The sequence below is a fragment of the Platalea leucorodia genome (genome assembly GCF_965183815.1).
Source record: "Platalea leucorodia genome assembly, chromosome: 5".
NCBI classification, from domain to species: domain Eukaryota; kingdom Metazoa; phylum Chordata; class Aves; order Pelecaniformes; family Threskiornithidae; genus Platalea; species Platalea leucorodia.
In genome coordinates, this window is record NC_138827.1 from 38,462,179 (window position 1) to 38,489,843 (window position 27,665).

Genomic DNA, 27,665 nt, shown 5'->3' on the forward strand with positions numbered 1-27,665 from the left:
AGACTCAATATTAACACTTTGTACATCCTTTATTATAGGCAAAAATCAAAAGTTTGTTGTTGTTGTTGTTGGGGGTTTTTTTAATAGAAATTAAAAGTAACCCTCTGCAATTTCACAGCTGTGGTAGTTTGTCTACTGGGGTATCAAACTTGAAGTCTGCTGGGAAGAGATCTGGAGCTCGAGGGTAGATCAGCCTGTACGATTGTCTAATCGTAACATCAGCCACACCAGCAATATCACCAATTTCTAGGACAAAAAGCAGATAAGTGATTAGTTTTTACTTTTGCCATTTGTACTGAAGAAACGAGCAAGCATAATTTATCGAGAAGTGCTATACACTTAGCTTAATTCATAACTCTCCCAAAAGCCTGGAAAAAATGGTTTTAACCATGGTGACTAATATTTTGCACACATAAGTCTGTCTTGTCACATGCCATGGTTCAACTTACACTATCTATCTTGGAATAATACCAGTTTCAAATTGGCAGAGGGCCAAGAGTGCAAAAGTCGTTAGAAACATCTACTGCAAAGTCTACATGTGCCCAGCAATATTCTAATAAATTGTCATCAACACCACGATCTTCATTTTTGCGCTTTCATTAAGTATAAGCAAAAACAACAAAAAACTTAGGCATAGGCAAAAAGCAATACCTTCAGCTAAACACAAAATGCATTTACCTTAACATGCACAGAGAAATAAGTCAGAGGCACAGAGCACTGTTTAACGAGCAAAGGAAACACTTGTTTGAAATGCACAGAAACTTAAATTTATTCAAGATTTAACCACGTTTGGAATTTAAACCTTGAACTGCATGAAAGCCTTCAGCATTGAGGACACTGAAGGAGTATGGAGTCATGCCTGTATCCGTGGCAGGCAGCTGTATTTTGTTTTAACGATCACGCTTAAGAGACATAATCCAATAGGTCAAGGCAAGCAAGGACGAAGGCACCGTACTGCTTGGGCTCTACATCACTCACATGCCCAGGAAACTGCCAACATAATGAAAGCTCCAGGGACAGAATAAGCAGTGATTAATGCAGAACAAGGCACCACAACCTGACAGATAAAGGCTATTCTTTACCTAAAAGCAGCTCTTCACCAAGAAATTGCTAGATTTTTAACATTTCTGATCCGAACTGGACTAGACACATCACCGGAGTTTCCACAGCCAGGTACCAGGCACTTGGATCCATTTGTCACACCAAATTTTAACCACCGCAGCCTTAGCTCCCTTCCTTCTCCATGTGCTGCCCCCACATAGGCCTGATTTTCTTGAGCCCCGGAGGCTGATCCATGCTGCTCTGAAGCTCAAGAGCAGCCCTGAACTCTTTACTGGCTTCCTAAGGGCTATCCTAGCAGAAGAGAATAATGCCAAAGGTGATCTACGGCCAAGCCGGCAGTCCCACTACTCTCAATCTTTATCACAGGCTCACAAGAACTCAAGGAACATGTACTAATTTAGGTGATTCCCTGGCTCCTGGAATGATTAAAGACTCAGTGTAATGTAAAGCCATAATGCTACCTGCGACTGCCCCCAAGTTTGCATTTGGAGTATTTTAGAGCAGTAGAATGTACATATGCAAATATTAGCATGGGTAAAGTTAAAATTATGCTCATTTGAATGCGCTGGTCTATTGCATTCAAGAATCCAACTCCTAGTGCCAGAGGAAAGTGAACTCAGTTTACACTGAGCATAGCCAATTACTCAATTTTCATTTTGGGGAGTGGGAGATCCCGCTCTGGTCCTCGCTGTATGCAGTTACAATGGCAGCTTATAACTACTTGCACAGACCTCATCCAAGTTTTACAATAACATTGAATTCTCTTTCAAGCAGCAAGACATAGGGAAGGAAAAAAAAAAAAAAAAAAAAGTGAAGTTTTACCTTTTTGTGTCCTTTTCTCTGCAGAAGCTTGTGATGCCATGTAAATAGCTGCAGCTGCTACAGAGATAGGGCTTCTCCCAGGAACCAAATCTAATTCCACAGCTTTACGAGCAATATGTGTTGCTGCCATTTGTACTTGTTTCGGAAGACCCAGATTGGAACAGAATCTTGACATGAAGTCTCCAGTTGTAATCAGATCAACACTGGTTTCAAGAGCTTTCAAAATAAGTTTAAAACACCGGCCTATTTCCTTCTTTGAAATCCTGGACACTGCGCATATTTCTAAACAAAGAGTAAAAATTAAAACTTTAGGCTTGACAGCATTTACTCCCCCAAAATAATCAAATTTGATTCTCAAAATATTAAGACCCACAAAGAAGGCCAATATCATGAAGGCCGCCATCACTAAATAAGCTTTGCACATTTGTGAAACTTCCAAATCACTTCAGTCAAGTGTACATTTTTCGTAAGGAGCTAATTAATACAGCTTGCTTCCTAAGGGAAATTTGGTACTCAATGCCAAACAAAATTGTATCCCTGTCAGGGAAAAGTTGCACATATTTACTGCAGAACTGTTGGTTCAAATTCAGTTACAGCAGTCCCCATCATCCTCCGATCAACGCAACACCTTAAGTTTCACCAACACTCAGAATGACTTTCAAGTGTTAATTTTTTTTAATGCATTATGACCAAAAATCCCATGCCTGAGAGCCTACTCACTTCATCAATATAACAAATTTCCAGACTCCCTCCTGCCCTCGCCCCCAAAGGCGAGCTGTAGCTGAGAACAACCAGTTCAGCAAAGTCCAGGAATGAGAAAACCAACCTCCTACAGTGACAGTAACCAGACCTTTACTTCATAGCAAAATTGAATCTGTATCGCTGAAAACTTACCTTTAAATGTTCTTGGAACACCCTCTTGCCTACAGGCTATGTAGAGACAAGCAGAAGCAATAGCATCATTACTCCTTCCCTTCAGGCTCTTTTGCTCATACACTTGCTTGAATAAATTATTTGTTCGATCCTTCAAAGCAAGAAGACTAAATTTAATTAACTCTAGGCCATTTAATTAGCAGCAATATCAAAAATTCATGTGCTCATTATATTATGCTAACTAAGTCAATGCCAGAACAATTTAGGGAAGGGAGACATGAACTTACAACTATATTTCTAGGGAGGTTGATTCTGTCTGCCATGTTCGTAATTTCTTTAAAAGCATTCATCATTGCGCGATCAGAGCTGCTCATAGTTCTGCGATTTTGGTACTTTGAATTCCCAAATTCATCAAAACTTGCTGCACCTGTGCCCTGAAAAGAAAAATTTGTATTATCAATAAAACACAGGTAACTTCCTCCTCATTTCAAGAGCAAACATCTTCCAGCTTTATACATCTTAATTCAAAGGTGTTCAGTTCAAACAGCTGTGCAAATAAACATCACTGACATAAATCATACAATCAAGCATTGTTCCAAACATCAGGTTCTATACTTTGCACAAGTCTCAAACCGTGAATTGATTTCCAAGGACCACAGGTCATGCAGGGATTTTTCTTTCCTAATGTAACAGTAGTTTAAAGAATAAAATTAATAATGTGTAGCCAATGTGTGTGTCTCAACACTCCTGTCACAAATGCTGAGGTCCAAGATTAGATTTTATGCAACCCATGTCATTCGGGCTGCATCTGCACTGTGGCAGACTGGCGAGTCAGAAAAACAAAATTTTACGGCCAACTGGAGACCAGTTGTTACAATGATAACTCAAAAATGAAAATGAAGGCATGGGCAAAGAGAACCTCCAAACCAATGACCTATTCAAAACTAATTTGATACTATGCCTGCTAGCAGTTGCAAGCCTTAATTGTGGCAAAATACAAATATCCATATATTCTGCCTTTACAGGAAAACCATGGACCTCTTAAAAGAAAAGCTTGAGGTCTTAAGAGAAGTAAGAGCCACCAACTCAACCTGGCAACTTCAAAACAAGCTTCCAACATGCTGTTTTTTGTACCTTGCAACTGATAGTGCAAACTGCATACTTCTATTAAATATGCAATTTTGCCCAACTAAGAGGGTCTAAAATGTTTAAGGTCTTCAATTAGCCATCAGTCTGAAACATGTCTTTAACAAATAATGCCATGTCAGATTAGTAATAGCTGATGACAACAACACAGCCTGTAAGTTCAGAAGAGCAACGCCCGTACTTTCTACTGTCTACTTATGTGTTTGCTGTCACAGCGTATGAGGCCATGAGTTCTCTCAAGTAGAAAATGCTTCTTCACAACAATTCCACATCGTGAGTAGAAATCAGATTCCCTGAATCAGCAAGCATTTATTCCTTGCTGGCACCTTCAAACAATTTAGCTGGACAGGGGCATCCAGCTTTCCTTGCAGACAGATTTGGTCATTTAAACAAGCTGGTATGGTGGCTGCTGCAGACACAGACTACCACGCTGTTCTGTTTTGGGAAAAACAGGAAGCATAAAGCAGATCTCGATCTATGACTGACTGCTAACCTGGCTATTCACATCCAGCACTTGCACACAGAGTTCTCAAGGTGAAGACTCGGCAACGTATCAGGATGCCCAGGTGGTACAGAGTGGGGCCAGGACACAGTGAACAGTGGCAGACCACATCCTGGCACCACCTTATTCCTCTGAGCTGCCCAGATGGAGTCAGAGCTTGTTTCTGCTTTCCTGATCCATGTTCTTGGGAATTGCCCTTCTATTTTAAAACAGCCTCTAAGTCTTATCAACTGTCCCTGATGCACATCTGCATTTAATACATGTTCGTTGGCCGACACTAATAACACTCACTCTTGACCATTTGCTTACACTGTTCCACTTCCCTACACCTAAGGACTCCAGTTACACCCCATTTCTGACGAGCTCAGTGGATACTTCTACTGTTGGGACGCGTACCTGTGGTGCACACGTGCTTTGATACTGCTGTGGCGACCAAGGACTCTGGCACAGAACCCTCCCTTGCAAGTTTCCCTAGCCCCTTGAATAGGGCCTCTATGACAGATGCTAGATTCCGAGATCGTTCTTCGATTTTTTCCTACTCCTTCAAACAGGCTTTCAGATGAAGGAACCACCCAGAAATGATCCTGGCACCAAGACAGCAGGGGGGCTGCTCCAAAGGCAATCTTACTTCCTTGACTGGATGAACACGTCCAGCTATCCAAAGGTTCCCAGTAAGGTTTTAAAGGTAAACAAAGAGCAAGAATCAAGCACAACTGACTTCAGGCCACAGAGAGCATTACAAACACATCTGCAACACTAGACCCTCCTTTCAGGAATTACACCAGAACAACTTTCCTTGGCCCAAAATATACACAAGCCTCAGGTCAAAAGGCTCCTTCCTGGCCATCACTCATACCCCTGTTGCCTGCAATGCATTACAACATGAGTCTGCATCATGGCCTCCTCGACTAGCGCTATGCACAAATGCTTACAGGAACTGCATACGCTCAAAACCTTGTAGATGCTGGAAGAGTGACCACAGGCAAAGGCCTGTCAACCCTGACAGCAAGTCCCCAGTCCTTGTCTATTCAGCCTTCATGCCAGATAGTCCTTTACCAGGAAACACTGCTCTGTCTTGGGGCCACCAAGTATTCCCCTTCACCACAGGGATTTTTCCCTGGTCCAGTATACAGCGCCTCTAAGATTTTTTTGGGGTTTGGTTTGTTTTTTTTTTTTTGGTAATGGTTCTCCTTAACCTCTCATTTTTTACTTTCTTGCTGGTACTTATGCTTACCTTTTCCTTTGAATGTTTGCTTATGTATATTGAAACTACCAATGCAACTATAGGCAAGTACTGTTAGCCAATGGATTTTACCCTGTCGGCATAAGCACTCTCCAAGAGCCGTACCCAATATATAACTCACAACTATAAAAGGGTTGGAAAATACTCTTCCATCTCAATCGCTTAAATAAACCACCACAATTCTCCCTGCATTTGCTATTTAAATGCACCATCTACTTTCCTTCTGGAGCTTTCAATTGAGGGACAATGCTTTTTGTTGGCTTCAGCCCTTGACAACCATGTTAAGAGTCCTTTTCCCTTCATGGAAAAAACAGAAGCCATACAGTTTTAATTGAAATCAAATACTTTAAGAATTGTATGTTCTACTGTTGTGGCCTTTATGAGACATCTACTCGTATCTTTCCCATCTCAGCAAGACAGCTACCTGTCAAAGTCAGGAGTTCCAGCTGTTTGGCTTTCAAACAGAGCAGAAATCTCACGGATACAATCCTGGAAACAGCCTCAAAGATAGCTAGAGTGAGAAAACACAGTCCAGTAAACAGTGTTAATCTCTGAAGGCGCTCAATGGAGGTTAGGGTTGCAGCGCTGGCACCCAAAAGCTTTGCACCCCCAATATATCCCCTTTAACAGCAGAAAGAAGAAGTATCACCAACATCATCCACATCATTGACTTGAGGTTATCCACAGTGCCAAGGAATGCCCCCAGATCCAGCAGTCTTCTTGCCTCGTACAACCAGCTCATTATACAGTCTGCTGGCTCCTTTCTTCTTTTTCAATCATCGGCCCTTGATATCTTGCCACTGCTCATCAATATAGCACCTCCAGATCCAGGCCCTGCAGTCTGACAACAGCCAGCTTCCTCTCAGAGGCATCTGATCAAAGGATAGGAATTCTATACCAATAGATTACATTAGTTTCTTGTTCGACCAACCTAAATTCTCTTGTAGTTGCAGTCACTACAAAAAGGAATAGATTAACTACGAAGGGTGACAAAAAGACAACTTCTATCCACAAGGTAAGTAGCAAAACTTAAAGTTTTCTTTTAGATTCATAGAAAAGAGTTCTTTATATCAAGGCAGATCTAGAAGCTGCTTGTTCAGTGTTGTGGTTTAACCCCAGCCAGCAACTAGCACCACACAGCTGCTTGCTCACTTCCCCCTCCCTGGTGGGATGGGGGAGAGAATCAGAAACATCAGTGTATTATCAACATTATCCTCATACTAAATCCAAAACACAACACTCTACCAGCTACTAGGAAAAAAATTAGCTCTATTCCAGACAAAACCAGGACAGTATCCACCCCTTATTCTATATCATCTATGTCATGCCCAAGCCTTACACTTTCCAATACGTTCCAATTAATCACCACCATTTTTCCAGTCTTTTGATATATACACATAGATATCATTCCCTTAGTTCTGGAGCTTCACCCTGTTCCAGTGCAGCCTGGATCAGTCCATGGCAAATGGTAGGGCTGTCTTTCCACCCCTGGGGCAGTCGATTCCAGGTGTACTGGCCACCGCTCCAAGTGAAAGTAAACTGTGGCCTGCACTCTGCTGCCAAAGAGATTGAGAAAAACACATTAGTGACATCAGTTGTGGCATACTACTTGGCCGCCCTTGAATCCAGTTCGTATTGAAGTTCTAGCAGGTCTGTCACGGCAGCGCCTCAGCAGCAGCATGACTTCATTCAGGCCCCAATAGTCCACTGTTAGCCTCCACTCTCCATTAGACTTTCACACTGGCCATATGGGACTCAAAGGGTGAGCAAGTCTTGCTCATCACTCCTTGGCTCTCCAGTCGATGAATCAGCTTATGGATGGGAATCAGGGAGTCTCGGTTGGTGCGATATTGCCACCCGTGCACCGCTGCGGTGGCGACTGGCACCTGTTGTTCTTTGACCCTCAACAACCCCACAACAGAAGGGTCCTTCGAGAGACCGGGCAGGATAGACAGCTGTTTAATTTCCTCTGTCTCCAAGGCAGCTATGCCCCCCCCCCCAGGGGCATCGAATCCACACAGTCCAGTAAATCCGATTGTCCCTTTCCTCCACCTGGCTGAAGCCAGGGCCCCTCTAGTCCTGGCCGTAGCATTCATTACTCACGTCTTGTAAATGTGAATCAAAAGTCCCTTTATTACAATCAAAAGCAAAATCAGCCCATCTACTCTGACTGGTGAACTGCTCACTGGAAACCAGAGCAGCAATTTTCCTGGAAGAACTGCCTTTTGTAGTTGTTTTTCCTTGCAACTCACGTATCCATGCCTCTAGGGTCGAGGTAGATTTTCCATCCCACTTCCTCATGTCCTCTCTGTGGTCATGCAGGTAAAACCACAGGGTGGCCTATGGTGTGTATCCACTATATCCTCTCTCTGAGGAACGTTTACTCCTAATAGCTGAGGTACTGGCTCGTACAGGTGGGGAGCAGGACATATCTTCTTTGAATCGCTGGAACTCCCAGGATAATTTCTCAGCTAGCATGTCTGGCTGTTTCTCCACAGCCAAGACGCAGGCGCATGAGGAGGAAGAGAGACTTTCTTCATATTGCTGGAGTTGGCCAGCCAATTCATCCACCATCTGTTCCTCTCCATCCTTCCATGTGAGTCTTTGCCAGTGAGTTTGCATGCGATGATGGTGCACTCCATACAAACTTCCGCCACATGGGTCGTGTGCATCTGACTTCATCTGGATCCTTGGGGAACTGCTCATTGTTCAGGTCACCATAAATCACCTCCACCACAGCTAATTCCCCGAGGTACTGGATACCTCTCTCCATGGTGGTCCACTTGCCTGGGTGACATATAACAACTTCCTTGAAGGGATACCTTTCCTTCACGCCTGACAGGAGTCGCCTCCAGAGGCCTAGGGCTTGTGCCTCTTTTCCAATTGCTTCGTCAATGCTCCCTTCCCTAGAAAGGGATCCCAGCTGCTTGGCTTCCCTACCCTCTAATTCCAGGCTACCAGCCCCATTATCCCAGCATTGGAGCAGCCAGGCGACAACGTGCTGAAATCTTTTCGCATATCTCATAGCTCACTCAGGGACAGGGACCAGGTGGTTATAGTCTCATTTATGGGTTCTGCCTCTTCCTCCTCCTGTTCTTGTGATGGCCCTGGTTCATCTTCATCCCTTACTAAACAAGCCGATTTTCTTGTGTATTTTTTCTTGTGTATAGGGGCAACTGATACTGGCACAGGCTGGTTCTCTGGTTCAGCTGCAGTACCTGTCTCAGAGGTTGGAGTGGCCACAGTGCCTGTCATTTTGCCATCAGATCCAGAGACCTTCTCTTCCCCTTGAGGGTACTGAATAGCATTAAACAGGGCTCAGTATGCACGGGCCAGGCCCCAGCACATTGCAGTGATTTGTGTTTCCCTAGAACTGCCAGGGTGACAGCATACTTTTTCCAAATATTCTACTAATCTGCACTTGTTCAGGGGTGAAGTTCCAAAATACTGGAGGGGCCCACTGTCCTAGGCATTTGCCCATGCTATCCCAACACACCCTGCCACTCATAACTATACAGCCTTGGGGCAGATCTCCAGATGATATTCTTAAATTGCTTATTAAACTTTAGGAAAAAACAAAACAATATTCCCAAGAAATACCTTAACTACTCAAGGATGTTCAAGATACTGAAAAGTTGTTGTAATGAAGAAAGAAACATCGTAGAAGGTAGCGAAGGTGCCATTCTGTATTTCCTCCATTAAAAAACACAAACCTCTCAGAGGAAGAAGTATAATTGCTAATTGTCTCCACGGGGTGGTACCCGAAGTACAGTAATGGCTTCGGTACAAAACCCGAATACCAGATAAAGCTCAAGGTCATTGGTTTGAAAACAAATCTCCCAGGCAAACATCACTAATCATTGCAGAGCACAGCAAACTACAAAAACGAACATTAATCTTTAACACATACAGCAAAAACAAGAGCATGGTGTAGATCAGATAAACTAATATCAAGAACAGATGAATCAATATTGTGACCGACACCTGTTAACAGATATAAATTCCTTAATACACTCTGGTCCATCTGTTATTATCTCAAACCCTTTGTCTCACACTGGGCACCAAAAAGGACTGTTGTGGGGTAACCCCAGCCAGCAACTAAGCACCACACAGCTGCTCGTTCACTTCCCCCTCCCTGGTGGGATGAAGAAGAGAATCGGAACAGTAAAAGTGAGGAAAAACTCATGGGTTGAGATAAGAACAGTTTAATAATTGAAATAAAGTAAAATAGTAGTAGTAGTAATAATAATAATAATAAAGCAAATGATGTACAATGCGATTGCTCACCACCCGCCAACCGATGCCCGTCCCGTCCCCAAGCAGTGGTCCCTCCCTCCTGGCCAGCTCCCCCCAGTTTCTATACGGAGCATGACGTCATACAGTATGGAATAGCCCTGTGGCCAGTCTGGGTCAGCTGTCCTGGCCGTGCCCCCTCCCAGCTTCTTGTACACCTGGCAGAGCATGGGAAGCTGAAAAGTCCTTGACTGGTGTAAGCACTACTTAGCAACAACTAAAACATCAGTGTGTTATCAACATCATTCTCACACTAAATCCAAAACACAGCATCACACCAGCTACTAGGAAGAAAATTAACTCCATCCCAGCCGAAACCACAACATTCAGTTATTTTTCTTGAATTTTACATGAGGATTTTAGAAATAACTATAATATTCTGGCAATGAAATCAACACTAACGCCAGACTTCACCACATCTCCAATTGATCTGCATTGTCGTCAGATCAACTGCAGCACACAGTATGTACTTTCAGATACAGTTCTGTGCCAATATCCTAAAGATCTGCCTGAAGAATGCAAACCACTTCGACCACAGCCAACTATGCCATTCATCCTCCTCTTCACAGACAAATTAATTTTTCTTCCAACGCAGGCTGTTGCTGCCTCAGACAGATGGGTCCCTTAAGTACTAAAACCAATTAGGAACTAATCCTTTTCCAGAGGCAAAGCAGCCTCTCTTTTGCTGCTAGCAGATACAGACCACATGCCCCCAGCAGAAAGGAGTCCTGAAGCAGCACCTCCTGGTTTCAAAGAGGAAAGAGTGACAAACCATTCTGTGAAGCAGAACTGGACCCCTTCCTTTACTATTTCAAGGCAACAACCAGTCACCAGAACTTCACTGTTGTAACTGGGAAGTGGTTCAGACTCCACTTCCACCTACCTTCCCAGGAGTTTACAATAGATTTCTAACATGATGTGCCATGAGAATCATCAATGTCCTTCTCTTTTGGACTTTCCACAGCACGGATTGTGGTTTGGATTTGGTTTTTGTTTGGGGGGCGGGGGTGTTTGAAAGATTCTATTATCTGCAACTCTGCCTCAAGCAGAAAGGAATACCTCTGTTCCCTGTCCCATGCAAAAGGCTAAAGCAATCTCTGGCACACAAATCTGGGGTCCAGTCCAGGCCACTCTAGGAACTGTTGTTAACCGAGAAAATAAAGTCTTATCCTGCTTCATTCTCTGGAATTCATGAAGGTTGTTCTGTACTTTGTCGGCTACTACTTACCTTCCTCACGACTACACTGATTTCACCCTTGTTCAACCACTGTGCATATCTAGGTCAATCCTCATCCCAGCTTACTGCTGGCAGTGACTTCAGAAAACTGCTTGAGAAATGTACCACTTCCTTGGTTTAGTTATTTTTGCTGCAAAATTCATGCCCCTTCTGCAGCGATCGGAAATTTCTTCAGCATCTTCTGATATAAGCCATTCTCCTCCTTCCAAATGACTGAAGAAAAATGCAGTTCCTGATACAGAGTTCACATCAATGAGCTGACATCCCAGAGCCCCTGCTCACTGGCAAGACAAACACAGGAACTCTTGTCCAGAACACATCCTGGTTTGTCAGAGAGATTCCCAATTTCCTGTAGAAAATAACGTGTCTCTTCTGTGATTCCTCCCCAGGCAAATAAAATATCCACAGTAAGGCAGACTACCCCCTCTACATTCTCCAACACGATCCTGGCAGTTCCAGTACTTGGACATTCTTACTCACAGTTCTCACAGGTTAAATGATGCCACACTGTCAGTCATGCCTATTCTGGAACGTTCTGGTTAACAGCAAAATTGTTTCATTAGATGAATGTTCATCTCTGAAAACCAAACTTTTCACAGACGTTTCTTTACATCTTTAATTCTCTCACTGAGGCTGCTATCCCTCTTATTCTAAATGAGGATCTGAACCTGAGATAAGAGGTTAACAGCACAAGTCACTGTTCACCTGGATACAAATTGTATCTTCAGCTGAAATACCTTCTGTCTTTTCCAACATGCAGGTTCTAAAAGAGCTCAGCAGGTCATCCTACCTACTGGATCAAACGGAGCAAACCCTATATTCACAGTCCCAAAACGAGACAACAGCGTGAACCTGGAGCAAACAGCCCATTTCTCCATTTGTCTATAAAGGTGCATTTCTTATCTTTATCATAGCTGACCAAATCAGTAACAGAAATCCAAGCCCTGAGAACTACAATCTTTCTGGACCTATACAGGTGACATTAAAACTCCAGTGATTTCTACAGCACTGCTTCCCAGAGCTACTTAGCCATGCCAACTTTCTTAGGGAAACAGTGCAGAAATTTTTTTGCCTGAACAGATTCCAAAAGCCACCATAAGGCATCCTAAAATCTGGTGGGCAACAATGCCTGGAGTTGTCCAAAACACAAGCATCTGCTTGGACAATCCTTTGAACAGAAGGTTTCTTTTTCACCAATGGTGAAAGATTAGCTGTCGATATCAGTATTCACTAGTCGACTTCATCTCTTTGAAGAACTCTTGGTTGAGAAGTATGGTGCACACTCCCTTATACGTATCCATACATATTTAGGTATGTCTACTTCTTCATCCTAGCAACATCACTAAAACAAAAGCTTCTGAGAAATCCTGGTGTGCATGTACTGCAACATACAAAGCAGCAACACATTTTTTAATAGTTATTTATCAGCAACTGGACCACCTTTCAAGAAACATTCAAGAAATCCACAAAAATCAATTTGGATCTTGCAGTAAAAACATATAACAAAGTACAACAATGAAAACTTACCTGGGTCACTACTTCATTAAAGGGAGTGCATTTGCATGCTTAATCTTGCGTCCTCTCTCATGGAAAGCAGCAGGATATGGCTGTACCACTAAATTTCAACTCAAATATACATTGAATACTTTCTTCTGGAGCACTCATACCATGAAATAATTCTACATTTAACATTAACTGGAAGAACATGTACAACATGCATCTAGATCTCAAGGTCTCCCATACGAGTCTGATACAGATTTTATTACAAAAAAATCATAGTTCAAAGTTGGGCAACACTAGCTACTGAGACCTCAAAACTAAGTATCTGTTGTTTCAGAATCACCTCAAATACACATACTAAGTCAAAGTGTTCCTGAAAGATTGCAACGTCAGCTTTTCTATTTACAGTAGCATACCAAAGAGTGGCAAGTAACCCCACAGCACTGCAAACTTTCCTTTTGTTGAAGAGGTCAGCCCTTTCCTGCTACCCCCAGGAAAGAGCCACATTTTACACACCATTGAAACGTAAGAGTTCAGTTTAGACAAAATCTCTTTGTAAATACATTCTCTGAATAGTTTCCTTATGGACATAGAAACACGCACTTGACATAAAAACACTCAAACTTAGTAAAATTTGATATTTTAAATGTTACCTTGCCAATCATTGTACTCAAGTCTCCATCACTCAACAAAGGATTCTGGGTATCCCCGACTCGAGATGGATCTTTTGTTGCTTTGTCATTGCTGAAAGTTCTCCACTCTGACCCTACGTCTATGACCCGGTCACCTGAGTTCACAGAAAGCAATAGTCTGCATTAGTGCAACATTTTGAAGCATTTCATGAAACATCAAGTTACACATCTGAGGTCTCCATTATAAAAAGACAGTCCATTGGCATTCCCAAACAGAACAGTAACTTGCAGGACAATGTACCAAAATGTTTGGGATTTACAAGTTAAGTTGAAGGCAATGGGGAAAAAAAAATGCAACCAGAGCTGCACAGAAAACATAAATAACTAGAGAAATATATCCAAAACAGAGTTACAGTTATCCTTAAAGAGTATCATGGGATCTTCAATACACAAAAGGAATCAAGACCTTGATTTCAAGCTGGAGGTCATGGTTGCCTACAGATGTTCTCAGCACTTACACAAATGAGTAAGTTATTGTAACTTAACAAGTTCTCTCACATTTGCCGTGTGTTCAAAGTGCACATGTGAATTATCTGTCATGCACAATCTCATTAAGCTGTACTAAATCACTTCTATGCACGAGCTCCAAGTCCTTGGTACTCTGAAATATGCCACCTTCTAACCCACCATGACAACATTTTGCAGCTCAATTATTGTTCTTGAAGGGAGGTCTGACCCTGCCCAACTCCACTTCATTTATGATGCCTGACAGTATCTACACACAATATATATACATAACTATTTCTTCTTAAACTCAATTTACCCTGTTATACTGGGAAGAGTTTAAATATAAACTCAGAGAAAGCAAAAACAGCACTAAACCCATATTCTCTGAATGAAACAACTTTCCTTGCGGTCCTCTATTCATCTCACATTCATCTAAACCTTTCCTACAGCAACTTTTCACATTGAGAAATAACTCTAACCAACATTCTGATGCAGGCAAAAGCCCTGCAGTAATCACAATGATACAATCTTAAAAAAAAAAAAACACACACACACACAAAACACCCCCACAAACAAACAAACAAAAAAACCAGAAAAAACCCACACCCTCCCTGCTGTTGGCAGTGTAGTTCATTCTATTTACAGGTCTGTTAAAAGCTGCATCTCAAAGGTGTTGCCTCCAGAGCAATACTACAGAATTTTTAAGAATGCATGTACAGAAAAGTACAAAACAAACACTTTTCTTAGTGTTCTGCAGTAAAGCAGATTACAGCTCTGTGTAGGATATCAGAAAAAACTTCAATATAATTGTCACTCTGCTTTGTTAAACCTGAGGAAAAATTCACTACCTTTATCAGTGTTTAAGTGTGTTGTGAAAGATCTGTCTGCAAAAAAATAAGTAGCACTGACTGCAAGAAAAATTTCCGGTGTGGAAGTCTTAGTATGAAACCACAGAGGCTGATTTAACATGGTGAAAACATAAGCAGACAGACAAAAGCACTCTCCAAACAACAGTAATACAAGATATGAAGCTGGAGAAAATACATGAGCAATTGATAGAGTCGTGCAACTGCACAATTACTTGTGTGGGAGGGAATCTATTCTGAATGAGAAACTTTATTCTTGACATAAAATTATGCAAGGAATATGCTTGAAATTGAAAGCTGTGAATGAACCATAAGAAATCACCACAACCAAAAAGAATCAATTTTGGTTAGAGGTGTTCTCACCAATATTTGTCAGACATGCTCACAGCTATGCTCCACCTCTATTTACTGCTCTAATGAAAACCAAAAAGGGGGGGGGGGGGAATCATTAAAAACTAGAAGGTTAAGAATATAGCAGCCAAGAAGAAGCCACAGATCCACTCTTTCTGCTACAAAGGTCTCCTCCCCTTGCAAGCCTAAATTAGCAGAGAGCGTGCTCCTCTAGCTCCTGGACTCTGTAAATATTTGATTCAGTAATGCTCCTTCTATGGCCTAGCAGTAACTTTACTTTAAGACAACCCCCCAATACTGTTTACAGCATCTAAAAAAAGCAAAATGTACTTAAAATTCTGGCATGGTATAAATAGAACACTGAGTACAGGGCAATGATGTAATATTTTTTCCACACAAGTGGGAATGACCTAAATGACTCACTCAGGGTTCTGCCTCTTGTGAGTTATGAACCATTCCTGCTGTAACAAAAAAGTGTTATATCACTGCCTGCTTTGGCAAACATATTACAAACAGAGGATTGAGACTACTATTTCAGAGTGAGAAAAGATTAAGTAGAACAAATCACTGAATATAAAGCATTTGTGTAATTAAGATGCAGTATGCAAATACCTTTACTTTGCCAAGAAATCTGCTACTGCAGAAAAAAGTTTTTCTGTATACTCTCAGTGTCTTATTTAAAACACACAGAGGTCCTAGGAAGTGCATTCCACCTTCAAAAGGCTTCTACGAAAGTGTGACACAAGCTAGAAATATTGACGAAAATTGAACAAATAGGCCAAAAGGTTTTCACAGATGGAAAATATATTCAGCTACAAGCAGCTAATTATCCCATTCTACACCAAAAAAAAAAAAAAAAAGTGTGGCATTTATTATTTTTAATTCTTCAGAACATAAACACTTTGGAACTGTGATGTTAGTACAGATGCAATTAAACCCCACCCTAAGTGATCAAAACAAAACCTTAAAATACTAAAGTCAGTCTTACAAAAAGCAGTGCAGGGAATCAGACTTGAAGACTTGGTCCCAAGTTAACATTGCAAGTCCTAAACTGAATTTGCTGGTCATACACTACTGACTGGATTTCCTGAAGCACCTGGAAAATGGGTCTGACAGTCAAACATCAGAGCAACAAAAGCTCCCATTAAGTACCTTATAAAAATCGCCTCTGCTTTCTCACATCATTATAATATTGGTTTTGGCAACAGTATCGGGCTGTGATAAGTATGGGAGTGGCTGCATATTCCCTTCACTACTTCCTTTTGATGCAGTCCTTTTGAACAAAAACGAGCTTCACTAGATACGGTTACATTAGACACCCCTTTATTTAACTTTCATCAAACAGATGAGTTCATCGCCTCAGCTTCCTCCTCTGAAGTACATACAAAAAAACCACAGTTTACAAAATCAAATCTTTGTGGAACCCATCTCCAGACTGATATCCTGAAGCATCTTCCAGTTTTTCTCCATTGCCTCATTTCATTTTGTAAACCATTCTTCCAGTATTCAGTTACTCTTTAAAATACAGTCTAACAGACTAACACACAGGCTCTAGTGGAAATACACACTGCAAACTTCACTGACTCAGGTTACCCACCATCTGAAAAGCTCATTTAGTAAAATGCAGAACTGTTATTCACAACGGAAAACCTCAGACCAAGGTTACTTTTCTTCACAACTGCCAAATGCAAAGAGCATGCGCTAGAAATGCAAGAATAAACTCAGTTCAGCACAAAAAATTAAAATATGATTTTGAACTTTTTAAAATTAGCTTAAAATGTCTACACATCACAAATTATGTATGTTTACTCCCCCTCTAAAAACAGAAAGTGATTTCTCAAAGGAAAATATTTTCACTCAACAAGCCCTGAATTTGCAATTACATATTTATAGAGAAATAATATCAGCTATTTTAATGTTGCACTCCACTTGCAATAACTCATAATACACATGTATTTTATTCTCTTTATGCATTTTGTATTATCTGTTATATGAAGACAATATAGCTGCAAATCGAAGATGTTTAATCAGAAGAATAGGATGAAATTCAAGCCTCAAGTAATGTTATCTTCCACATCCAGTTTTGAAACAGTTCTGAGAAGGTATGTGCTTAAGTCTTTTTGAGAGAAGCTCTAATGCTACCTGTACATTGCATCAAGTTCTACATATTATTAACTAATATTTTAATCTTAACGTAAACATGGCATTAAAGTTCATTTGCACTTTAAAGTACCAAAATACCTATTGTTTCTACAGAATGTTTCATTCTTACAGTTAGTTAAGGAATCTGCTGCCATCTAGTGAGCACATATATTCTATTTTAATTAAAAGCATTTTACAATGCCAAATTTAAAAAAAAAAATAGAATTACAATTAATTTCAGTCAGCTCCTTACCAACCAAAGTAATGAGGTGCTGAGACAAACTACAATGAAAAACCTAGGTAGCAGACTACAAGCTGAGGAGAATCATGAAGACATGTAACTGCTCAGAGCCAGGCTGAACTGAGCCTTCTCTTTTCCAGGCTAACAGTCTCAGCTCTCAGCCTCTCCTCGTACAGAAGTTGCTCCAGTACCTAAATCACTTCTGCAACCTTCTGCTGGACTTGCTCCAGCAAGTCTCTATCTTTCTTGTACTGAGGAGCCCAGAGTTAGACACAGCACTCCAGGTATCTACTCCTTCACATTCCATTTATTAGTTTACACACTGGCCCATACAGTAGTACTCAACTTTATAGCCTCCAAAACAAACTTTTTTTTTTTTCTCTCCCCAGTTTTCAGCTTTAGTACTTCTATGTAAGACCAGATGTATTAAATGTTACCAAAGAATAAACTCTTGGAAAAAAAAAACTCCACAATTTTACAGTCACAGCTTTTTCTACAAAATTTCCAGCCTTTTGTAAGATAGCAATATTCTTTGCAAAAAGTTATCTGGTTTTCAATAAACCGTAAACGCCACAACTGCATCATCACCAACAGCAACACCAGCCTATTCACAAGACTGACTAATTTCCAGACATCAACAGCATCATACCAGTATCAATCTATGGATTGAAAGGGACAGGATAGCACTGCAGGCAAATGACTGTTAGAAGAACAAAGGCTTAGCAGCTCCTGCATATGAAGCAAATGAGAATAGAAATGTTAAACAATCTGGTAGACAAATCTGGTCAGTTGAAGTCACACCTCTCCAGGACTTGTGGCCTTTAAAAGACAAACAGCTCAAGCACTTGTGAAGTATGCTCCAAACTACAGAATCTCAATGAAAAAATGTTGTGCCTGATCACACTGTATCACAAAAATAAGAGGCTTTAGACTCTTCTTCCATCAGTGGAGTTCAGATCATTTCTAGCCCTTATTTGCCCTAAATCACTTTGCCAATCTGATGAGGAAGCAAGTAAAAAAAAAAAAATCCCTAAATAGGATTATTCAAGACATTACTGTTATTTCACTAGATAAATCTAGTATTTCAGCTAATGGAAGCATTCTTCATAGCGGCTCTCAAACACCTTTGGTTCCCAGCCTAGAACCCACTAACTAGAAAGAACAGTGCTTATTACAAAGCCTGACAAAACATGCCAGCTTCTGACATCAGAAGTCTAAGTTTCCACTGCTACAAGCATTATTGCCGAAACAGCTAGAACCATCACCCTTGTCTTTAAAGCTGAAATGGGTTAGACTTAAAACACAGACTACTTTAAATGCTGACTGAAAAAGGCTAGCAAATGGCCTTCTTCGTATTACAAATTCCCTATGTAAATCAAGCATCCATGAATGCTTATGGGAAAGTCAACTGTTCAGAATTTCTTTAAGTATCAGCATCCTTTAAAATTACCTTTCCTGTGGATGCAGAGAGTTTTATTTGCAAGGACTAACTTTTGTCAGACACTTTTTAGTGATCTGGACACCATGTGCAGAAGCAGTAACCAGATATAAGGTGCTAATACACATCCATATCTAAAGATTTTTGCCTAGTTATTTAAGTAATACTTTAAATTGAGATTTCACAATTTAGTTTTAAATGTTGATAATACTCACAGAAAGAAGTAACCATGAACATACACACAAACATGAAAAGATTTTTCACCATTTGGAGGTATAAAGATACTACAATAGATGTAACTGCCCTCTACTGGATCCAAATCAGAAGTACTTAAGCACCTCCTCCACTTACAGGACACTACCAACAGCTGAAAAAAGGTTTCTTTGTTTTTCAGAAAACAAGCATCTATGTATAGCCACAATCAATCGTATCCCTAATGACAGACATCCTCAGTAATGGACTGGCCAACAGAGGGGCAATTGTGAAACCTCTTCTACTCGTTTGTTATATTGTAGAGGAAAAAAAAATACCTGCAGTATAGTTAAACCTTACCTATTTTTCATAGGCTATACCTGAACTTAAGATGTGCCATTTAGATCTCAAACATTTCAGGAGCATTAGCCAACCAAATATTCTGACAGAATTTTATAACAGCCTTACTGCTGACCACAAGCTATTGAACATTTTTCCCCAAAATTCTTTAACTGAACACTCAGGTGTGGTGTGTTGACTCTGGCTGGATGCCAGGTGCCCACCAAAGCCTCTATTACTCCCCTTCCTCAGCTGGACAGGGAAGGAAAAAAAAAAAAAAAAAATAAAAGGCTTGTGGGTCAAGATGAGGACAGTTTAATGAAAACAGAAGCAAAGGCCACATGTGGAAAAAAGCAAAAGGAAAACAAAAAAATATTTTATTCTCTACTTCCCATCAGCAGTGATGTCCAGCCACCCCCCAAGAAGCAGGGCCCCAGCCCATGTAGCGGTTGCTCCGGAGGACAAATGCCATAAAATCACGAATGCCCCCCCACCTCCTCCTTTCTCCTAGCTTTTATTGCTGAGCAGATGTCATATGGTATGGAATATCCCTTTGGTCAGTCTGGGTCAGCTGTCCTGGCTATGTCCCCTCCCAAGAGACAGCCTTGATGCTGCACGAGCACCCCTCAGCAGCAGCCAAAACACTGGTGTGTTATCAACACCCTTCCAGCTATCAATAAAAAGCACAGCACTATGAGGGCTGCCATGAGGAAAATTAACTTCATCTCAGCCAGACCCAATACATCAGGTACGTACAGAACATGGAATAAACATCTGAATATAGGTCATAATCTGATTCAAAGCTTTAACAAGTTGATACATGTCAGGCAGAGCTAATCAGTTAGAGAAAATCACTTACTAAATGCTAAAAATAAACTCCTCATTGCTCCAGCTCCTGCACACTAACACAACATTTAATGAAACTACACAGAAATTTAAGGAAAGTCTTAGATCAGAAAGGTATTCCTACCTAGCTGAGATGCTACACAGCTGTACATGCCACTAGACTCGTTCTTATCCCCCTCTGAAATTCAGCTCACCGCCTCGCTACATCAAGAAAATTCAGTGCTTTGTATTCCACTTCAATTCTGCTTTCTTCAGCCCCTTCTGGCATATCAGCTGATTTCCAGCCTTTTTTTTACTGCCTAAAAGGTAGTAAGCAAAATATTTACCTGTCAAGAAAGAGGATTTACTAGCCTTGTGTTCTTGAACAAAATGCTTCTCCCCCCACCAAGTCTGTCTGAAGAATGAGGCATGGTCAACATTTTAAACGAACACAGAACTGACTACTTGTCCAAACCCTAAGAACTCTGCTCATGAATTCTCAAGCCAGCACATGAACACTTACCATACCATATATCCTAGAATGATTTGAGAAAAGTATGTAAAATAAAACACAAGACTTACGACAGCAGACTAACTTGGACATAGACTTGTAAAGTTTCAGATGCATGTCAATCCAGATTAATACCAGAATTCCATGGAAAATTGCAATTTAGGTCTCTGCCTGTCATGCAAAAGGCAATTAGCAAGAGGAAAAGTTAACAAGTTGGAAACAGTTGCCATGAAAAGATGGAACACAAGCTAACCCAGGAAAGCTAACAGTGAAAAAGCAGATGAGAGTTTTTAGTAGACTGCAGCTCTATTTTGAAGCAATAATAAAACAGCCACCAGCTTCAGTCATACTGACATTACAAGATTTAATTGTTTTAATACTGCACAGCAAAACAGCACAGCTTCTAAATAGAACAAGTGAAAAATGCTGTGCAAAGAAAAAGCAGGATACTGGATTTAACTTAAAATTTCGATCTTATTGAGACACTAAGAACAAAACCTATGTCTACAAAACAACTTTGACTAAAAAGCTTTCTCAAAATTCCCTTTAAAAAGCAGTACTTCCAATGTACAGCTTTGCCTAAGGCATGGAATTCAACTGTTAAAGAAATTCAGCTCCTCATTCTCCTAGCCTCCTGCTCCCCTAAACTTTTCCATTGCTTCACTCTTTCAGCAACAGACCTGATAAATGCAACCTCAGTCATAATACTAGTAATACTGATTTCATCTCATATTCCCAGAAGATTAATTACAAAACCTGAAAATTATCTATGCACCAGCTATTTTATCCCATGACACAGTTTTACATTTAACAAACTCATACTTCTTCCACAAATGTGAAGCTTTAGTACTTTGACATAGCAAGCAAGGAAAACATCAAGTGGAAATACAGTTAGCTTAGCCAAAGACTCTTTGCTCTGATTTCAGCGAAACTGTACTAAATAAATAAATAAATAAAGTCACATCACTTTACAGCAGTAAAATAAATGCACAAATTCAGCATTTACCATTGTGCTCCATGTGCACCAGCAGCGCTCTGCAGACACCAAAATCACAGTATTTTTAAATAAACCTGCAACACTTTGGCTACAGAGTATATTGAGTCTTTTGGGTTTTTTAACTGTTCTAATTGATCCCCTTCAGCAATGAAGATCTCACTAACTTTCAGCCCACCTCAAAACATGTTCTCAGCGGGCCCTGTTCACATCAGCTACACATCATGACCTATGTAAGCCTTGAAACATAAATCCACAACTCTTCTATGAAAGAACAGGAAATTAAATCACTACTCTCTTAAGGGGAACGTGTATCACAGAATCTGCAACAAATACATAAAAGTTTTCTCATTTGGAAACAAAATTTTGTCTTCACTCCTTTAAAACATCCCTACTTGACATGCATCTCCACAAAACAGGCATCAGGAGTTGAATCTGTTTTTCTCCTCCTCTAAATTTCTCATCACACCAGAAGAGAAAACGTTGAATGTTCATGCTTCTGTTTGGTCATGCACTCTCCAATTATTTATCTTCATCTGATTTAATTGGTTTCCCAAACTAGTTGCTAGATACCCTAGCTAATGAATTGGACATATGCAGGTAAACTAAATTGCTGAAGGAAGGCAAGACAGAATGAGAACAATCAGCACAACGAAAGTAAACGTTAAAGCCTTTTAGTGAGAAATCCATAGAAAGGCCTACTTAAAAAACACTGCATGCTTAAAGAAAACACACTTTTTACCCTACCAGTAATGTTGGCTGTAAAGACGACTAAGATGACTTTAAACACATTTTAAAAATTCAACTCAGCAAAAGTTTGTATTAATATTCTAATTATTCTGCTTATCAAAAACGCTGACAACTTGAACTAAAGAAATCTCCAACGCTATTCAGAAGAGACCAGAGAGTAAACCATTAAAGCAAGAATACTTTGTGAATAGGTAACAGAAGGTACACGAAGTGAGATTTCTGATAAACTCCCAAGTTCCTAAAAATGAAACGTACCAAGCAAAACCCTTCCCTCTTCTAAAGCCAGAATTATCTTATGAACTGATCAAGATGGGCTTTTCTAAAATTTGGTTCAACTTCTATGGCAGCCATGCAAAGAGCTGAACATGAACCAAACTATTTTTAAGCAATAACTTAGAAGCCTATCACCAACATCGCAACAGGAAATACTGCTGTAGACATTTGCATTTTTAACATGCAAATTTATTACAATTCATTTACCTTTACCAGAATTTATGCAATTTAAACCAGTCCTTCTTTTACCAAAGCAAATAACAATCCTCCCCCTAACCTTTTAAATGGTTTCATAATTTTAAAGGAAACTGATCGTCAAGTTTTACATATTTTAACATTTACTTTAATAAGCTATATGGAAGTTTGCTTTTTGCATAAACAAAAGACACATATTTTAGTCACCTGGCTAAATTAGTACTACTTTTGCTGCAACTTATTAAACCTTTAGCTTTATGCTAACAGCTGTACAAAAATTTTTAATTCAGTGCAAGACAAGAGCCAAAACAAAATCAGCACAGTCTAAGAGAGAGAGCTATAAAACCATCTGAAATATTTAGCACCACCGAATGAATCACCTGAACATGCACTCCCAAAACAGAGAATTTTCTTTTGGTCATGGCATGTCTAAAAAAATTTAACAGAAATAAACAAGGTTTAAAGAATGATCGTAACACGAGCATGAAGTTTCCCATGCAAAAGGAATACAGACAACAAGACGCGCAATAAGATGCTGATCCTAGAAAAGACACATAAAAATGAATATGTGGCATGTTCTATGGCAACATGATTCTCTCTCCCTCTCTCTCATTCAAACAAAGACAATGCCTAAAAGGCCTTTCATTTTAAATATTCCATTATACTTAGAAATACAGTTTAGCCTGTGAAAGTTGCTACCACATGAACTAAGCAAAAGAGCTCAGCAAAATTCCAGAGGAAAAACTGGATATTTACTTTGGATAGTATTAAAAGCCTTAGGAGAAGTAATTTACAAAAACAGGTGCTGGCAAGGATATAAAGAGAAATCCTTCAGGGCAGAAGATAACCTCTATCTAATGGGAAACTGAGATTTCTTTTTTTTTTTGTAAGCAAGTTATTTGACAAAGACCTTTTATTACATTTCTAATACCTTCCTGACTGAAACAACAGTCATGATTAAAGACAGAATACTGGACTAGACAGCACAATATTCTAATACGATACTACAACATATTTTAAATTTTCAGTCTTTAAAGAGAGTTTCATTCTTTTCATAATGCAAGAAGTTACCAGAAGACAGACTATTCAAAACAGTAAGCTTTTAGCGAAGAGAATATTATAAAAGAAAATATTTAGTCATAAAGAAGCCTTTTAATACTCAAATTATCATATACCAGTTTTGTGGGAAAACAAACCTACACACACAATGTAAGTTATATGGTAATTCATAAAAATATGAATAGCTACTTACCTACTACTAGCCCACACTCAGAACAAATCATATCACCAGCTCTGTAATCCTCTACTAAAATGGAATCTGGATGATTTGGGCAAGTCACTCTTGGAAGTACATCCAAACTAAGAAAAAAATTAGAAGTATTAATTACTTTTAATCAAGCAGGCTACATATCCAAAAGTATAAGAGTTTCTTGCTGAAAAGAACACTTAATAATACAGAATTTACAGTGATTTAAATGACAGAATATTAACATAAACACCTGAACTTCACCTTTTATTTAAATGCTGTAACACTACATTTGACAATCAAGACCTCAAGTCATCTTAAATTCCAAATTTTTGGTGATGTATCTTGTACCAAAAATACTTCAAATTAAAACATCAAAAATCTAAATAACAAACTTGATTAAGTGTAGTCTAACTCGCAGTCTATCACTAAATGAAGTTCCCCAAGAAGTTAGTGGTGATTGCTTCATTCCAAATGAGCATTCTCACGCATTCTAATCAGATCAATATTACTTACCAGGTCCTTAATTCAGGAAGTAGTGCACACACGACATATATTTTTAGAAAATAGCTGATTCTACCACTGTTTTATTATTTTCAGGTATTTGAAGAAAAAGTCCCATTTTAAATTAAGCAACTCATTAACTGTGAGATCTTAACAAAAAACCAATCAGCTCAAAGGAGATTATGTGACAACCACTTCTGATAACAGAGATCTGTCTCTTTTACACCCATGCATCTTCAAGAGTTACAGCAGATATAAAAAACTTCCTATAAAGCATTAGCACGATCTAGCACAACAGCTTTTAGTTACTGACTAGAGTAATAACCAGTTGCTTCTAACCAAACCTTTTAAAAGTGAATACCTCATTCAAGCTACTAGTGACTGTTTAGTAATTCTGTTAAAACCGATCATTTCAAAATTGGAATAATAATTATTTACAATTGAGGTCCATATATTCAACAAAGCCATTTTGCGCAAACTAAAAAGCAGAGGGTACGGAAGTTGATCACAAAAAAATGTCATGAGTATCCACCGACCTCAATCTGACTGTGCCTAAAAAGAACTTCTAGTCCTTTCAATTGTCAAAAATATCCCATTAAAAGTTAAATTAACCCGAGTTCCTTTCCCACTAGTCCATTATTTCAGCCTAATCTATACATTCCATCTTAATTTTTACTTTTTAGATATTTCTGATGAGTCAAAAGTACAAAAAAACCCTAAACATTTTAATCCAGTAACTGTTCAGAAAAACACCTAAAACTTGAAACCAAAACTCAAAATCAACATCACTATTAATATCAAAAGCCTCCAGAAAGAACATGTGCACACAAGATCTTCAAATATAAATTATGTTCAAAATACTACATAAAAGCTCTTTAAACTACTTCCATTCTCACTGTTCCCAGCCAGTAGTTTCAGATGACAGGACAAAACTGTTGACAAAGCACGTGTAATCACCTGACATTTGGCATTACGCAAAAGGCTAGCGACACACTAAGCAAAAGAAAAAAATAAAACCCAGAAGCCCAAAAGAATACTAACAACAGAGGGGTTTTTTCAGACTTTACCTTCACAAAACACTGTAAAAATTAGTCTTTCTATCCCAATTTTAAACTCGTTCATCTAGACATATATATTGTACTCCTTGTAACATACAGGTTCAATATACTAGAGTCACCTATACTGAAAGAAAATGCATAGCAGGTGTGTACAGGTCCATCTCAGCAGACAGCTCCCGAGTTCCAATAAGACTACTAGGAAGCACTGCCCAGATCCTAGGACAGGTTTAGCAGGAGTAATAGAGTCAATCCACAGTCTGCTCCATGGGCCAGGAATGAAGATTCCTGACTTGGAAAAAAAAAAAAAAAAAAAACAACCAAAAAACAACACAACAAACAACCTCGATACATCTCCAGGGCAAAAAAGACTAACTCGGAGCCCGAGAGCCATCTGGCCCCTGACTAGTGCCGGTAGGGATTTAGGGTGGGAGCCTAAAAGCTGTCTTCAGGACCCGATAACCTGGAGCCCAGCCAGGGAGCAGGCACCTGGGCCCCGAGGCGGTGCTGAGGGCGAGCGGCGGCCGGCCGCACGCCGCCCGGCGCCGGGGGCTCCGCTGCCCACCCGCGGGACACGGAGGAAGGCCCCCGGTACCCGTCCGACGGCCTTACGGGGCGCAGCGCCCCGGACGGAGAGCAGCCCTCCCTCCGCTAGAGCCGCGCTCGGCGGCACCAAGATAAGGCGCTGCCGAGGGAAGAGCTCGGCCCTGCAGGAAAAGGGGCTCGGTCACAAGCGCCGACAATACCCAGCTCACGTTAACGAGGGGTCACGAATCGCCACGAAATCCCCTAAAACGCTCCCTTTCTCTCGGAGCGGTACCGGTTAATACCGACGCGAGCTGCGGCGAGCTCAGCCGCCCCGGCACTCCTGACCTCCGGCCGCCCCTCAGAGGCCGCTCGGCCCGGGGGCCGCCCGGCCCGGCCCGGCGCACACGGGAGAAGCCCAGGGAGGCCCAGCCCGCCGCGGCCCTCCCCGGCCTCCTGCCACCCCGGGAGCCGCGCACAGGGCGGCCTTGAGGCGTGGGAAACCGGAGAGGGGCCAGGAGCACCGCGAAACGAGAGAGCCGAGCCGGGGACCCCGGGGCCGGGCAAGGGCGGCGCTGGCCACCGGTTCCTCGCCGGGTGGCAGCGAGGGGCAACGCGGCCATTTTCTCTCCTGTGCCGCGGACAGGGAGAGATGGCGGAGCCCCTCCCGCCTCCTCCCCCGCGGCCCTCCTCCGCGCGGGCCCCTCCGAGCTCCCAGGCCGGCCTCCCGTACCGGCTTGTAGACGCCATCTTGCCTCCTTCCCGCCGCCGCGCCTGTCTGAAGTCCGGCAGCTCGGCAACCGCCCCCCTTATGTAGCGGCAGCGCTGGGCGGGGCCCGCCCGCCGCTCGCTACGGGCCGCGCGAAGGGACAAACGGCCGCGGAGCCGGAGGCGGGCGCGGGCAGGCCCCGCCTTTCCTTCACGGCCTGCGCGGCGGCACGGCTGCTGGTGTGGCACAGCCGGGCGCTTCTGCGGCAGCCGGGGCCGGGCCGCGCCTGCAGGCGAAGGCGCAGGGCGCCCCCGCCCGCTTCTGGGCAGGGCTTGGCCACCCGAGGGAATGGCGAGGGCAGGGGCGAGCAGGGAGGCAGCCCGCGGCCTGCGCCCCCTGGTACGGGACCAAAATCTTGTTCTAATAAATCAAAACGGTGCTGGGCGTTGAGTTCCGCCTTACTGGCATCACCTGCTACAGCTGTTCTGGTTTGCCACTCAGCTGATTTGACCATGAGAAGAACCTGGCCCTTCTGCAGGACTCGCAGGTGTCGGGCAGCCTGGCTGTGACTCGTGGAAGCCCTTGGCAAACGGGCCATGCACAGACACTCAGCCTGACTCAAGCAGACAAACACACACACGCACGCACGCCAGTTTGTGCGGGTTTGCCATGTTACCCTACGCGCTCCCACG

At 41.4% G+C, this 27,665-nt stretch overlaps 2 protein-coding genes across 5 annotated transcripts in view; one reads left to right on the forward strand and one right to left on the reverse strand.

The window, feature by feature from the left end:
- Positions 1 to 6,063, forward strand: part of PKN2 (protein kinase N2) — a 67,208-nt gene extending 61,145 nt beyond the window's left edge. For 2 of the 3 annotated variants that reach the window (XR_014228340.1, XR_014228341.1), the window contains exon 24: positions 3,783 to 6,063. The gene's annotated coding sequence lies outside the window, so the exon portion shown is untranslated. Of the gene's footprint in view, positions 1 to 118; positions 224 to 3,782 lie in introns of those variants that run through there. The other variant, XR_014228342.1, reaches the window with a different exon arrangement.
- On the reverse strand, positions 15 to 27,092 carry GTF2B (general transcription factor IIB). Of its 2 annotated transcripts, XM_082313662.1 has the most exons (7): positions 26,998 to 27,092; positions 24,187 to 24,293; positions 13,332 to 13,465; positions 3,045 to 3,191; positions 2,779 to 2,908; positions 1,885 to 2,166; positions 15 to 246 (listed from the first exon to the last, which is right to left on the reverse strand). In XM_082313662.1, exons 1-7 carry the CDS (start codon positions 27,012 to 27,014, stop codon positions 113 to 115), a joined length of 951 nt encoding a protein of 316 aa, XP_082169788.1. In that variant the 5' UTR covers positions 27,015 to 27,092; the 3' UTR covers positions 15 to 112. The 2 variants fall into 2 exon arrangements, with proteins under 2 accessions (XP_082169788.1, XP_082169789.1); XM_082313663.1 differs by lacking the exons at positions 24,187 to 24,293; positions 26,998 to 27,092 and adding an exon at positions 16,632 to 16,655.
- Between the last annotated feature and the right edge of the window lie 573 nt (positions 27,093 to 27,665).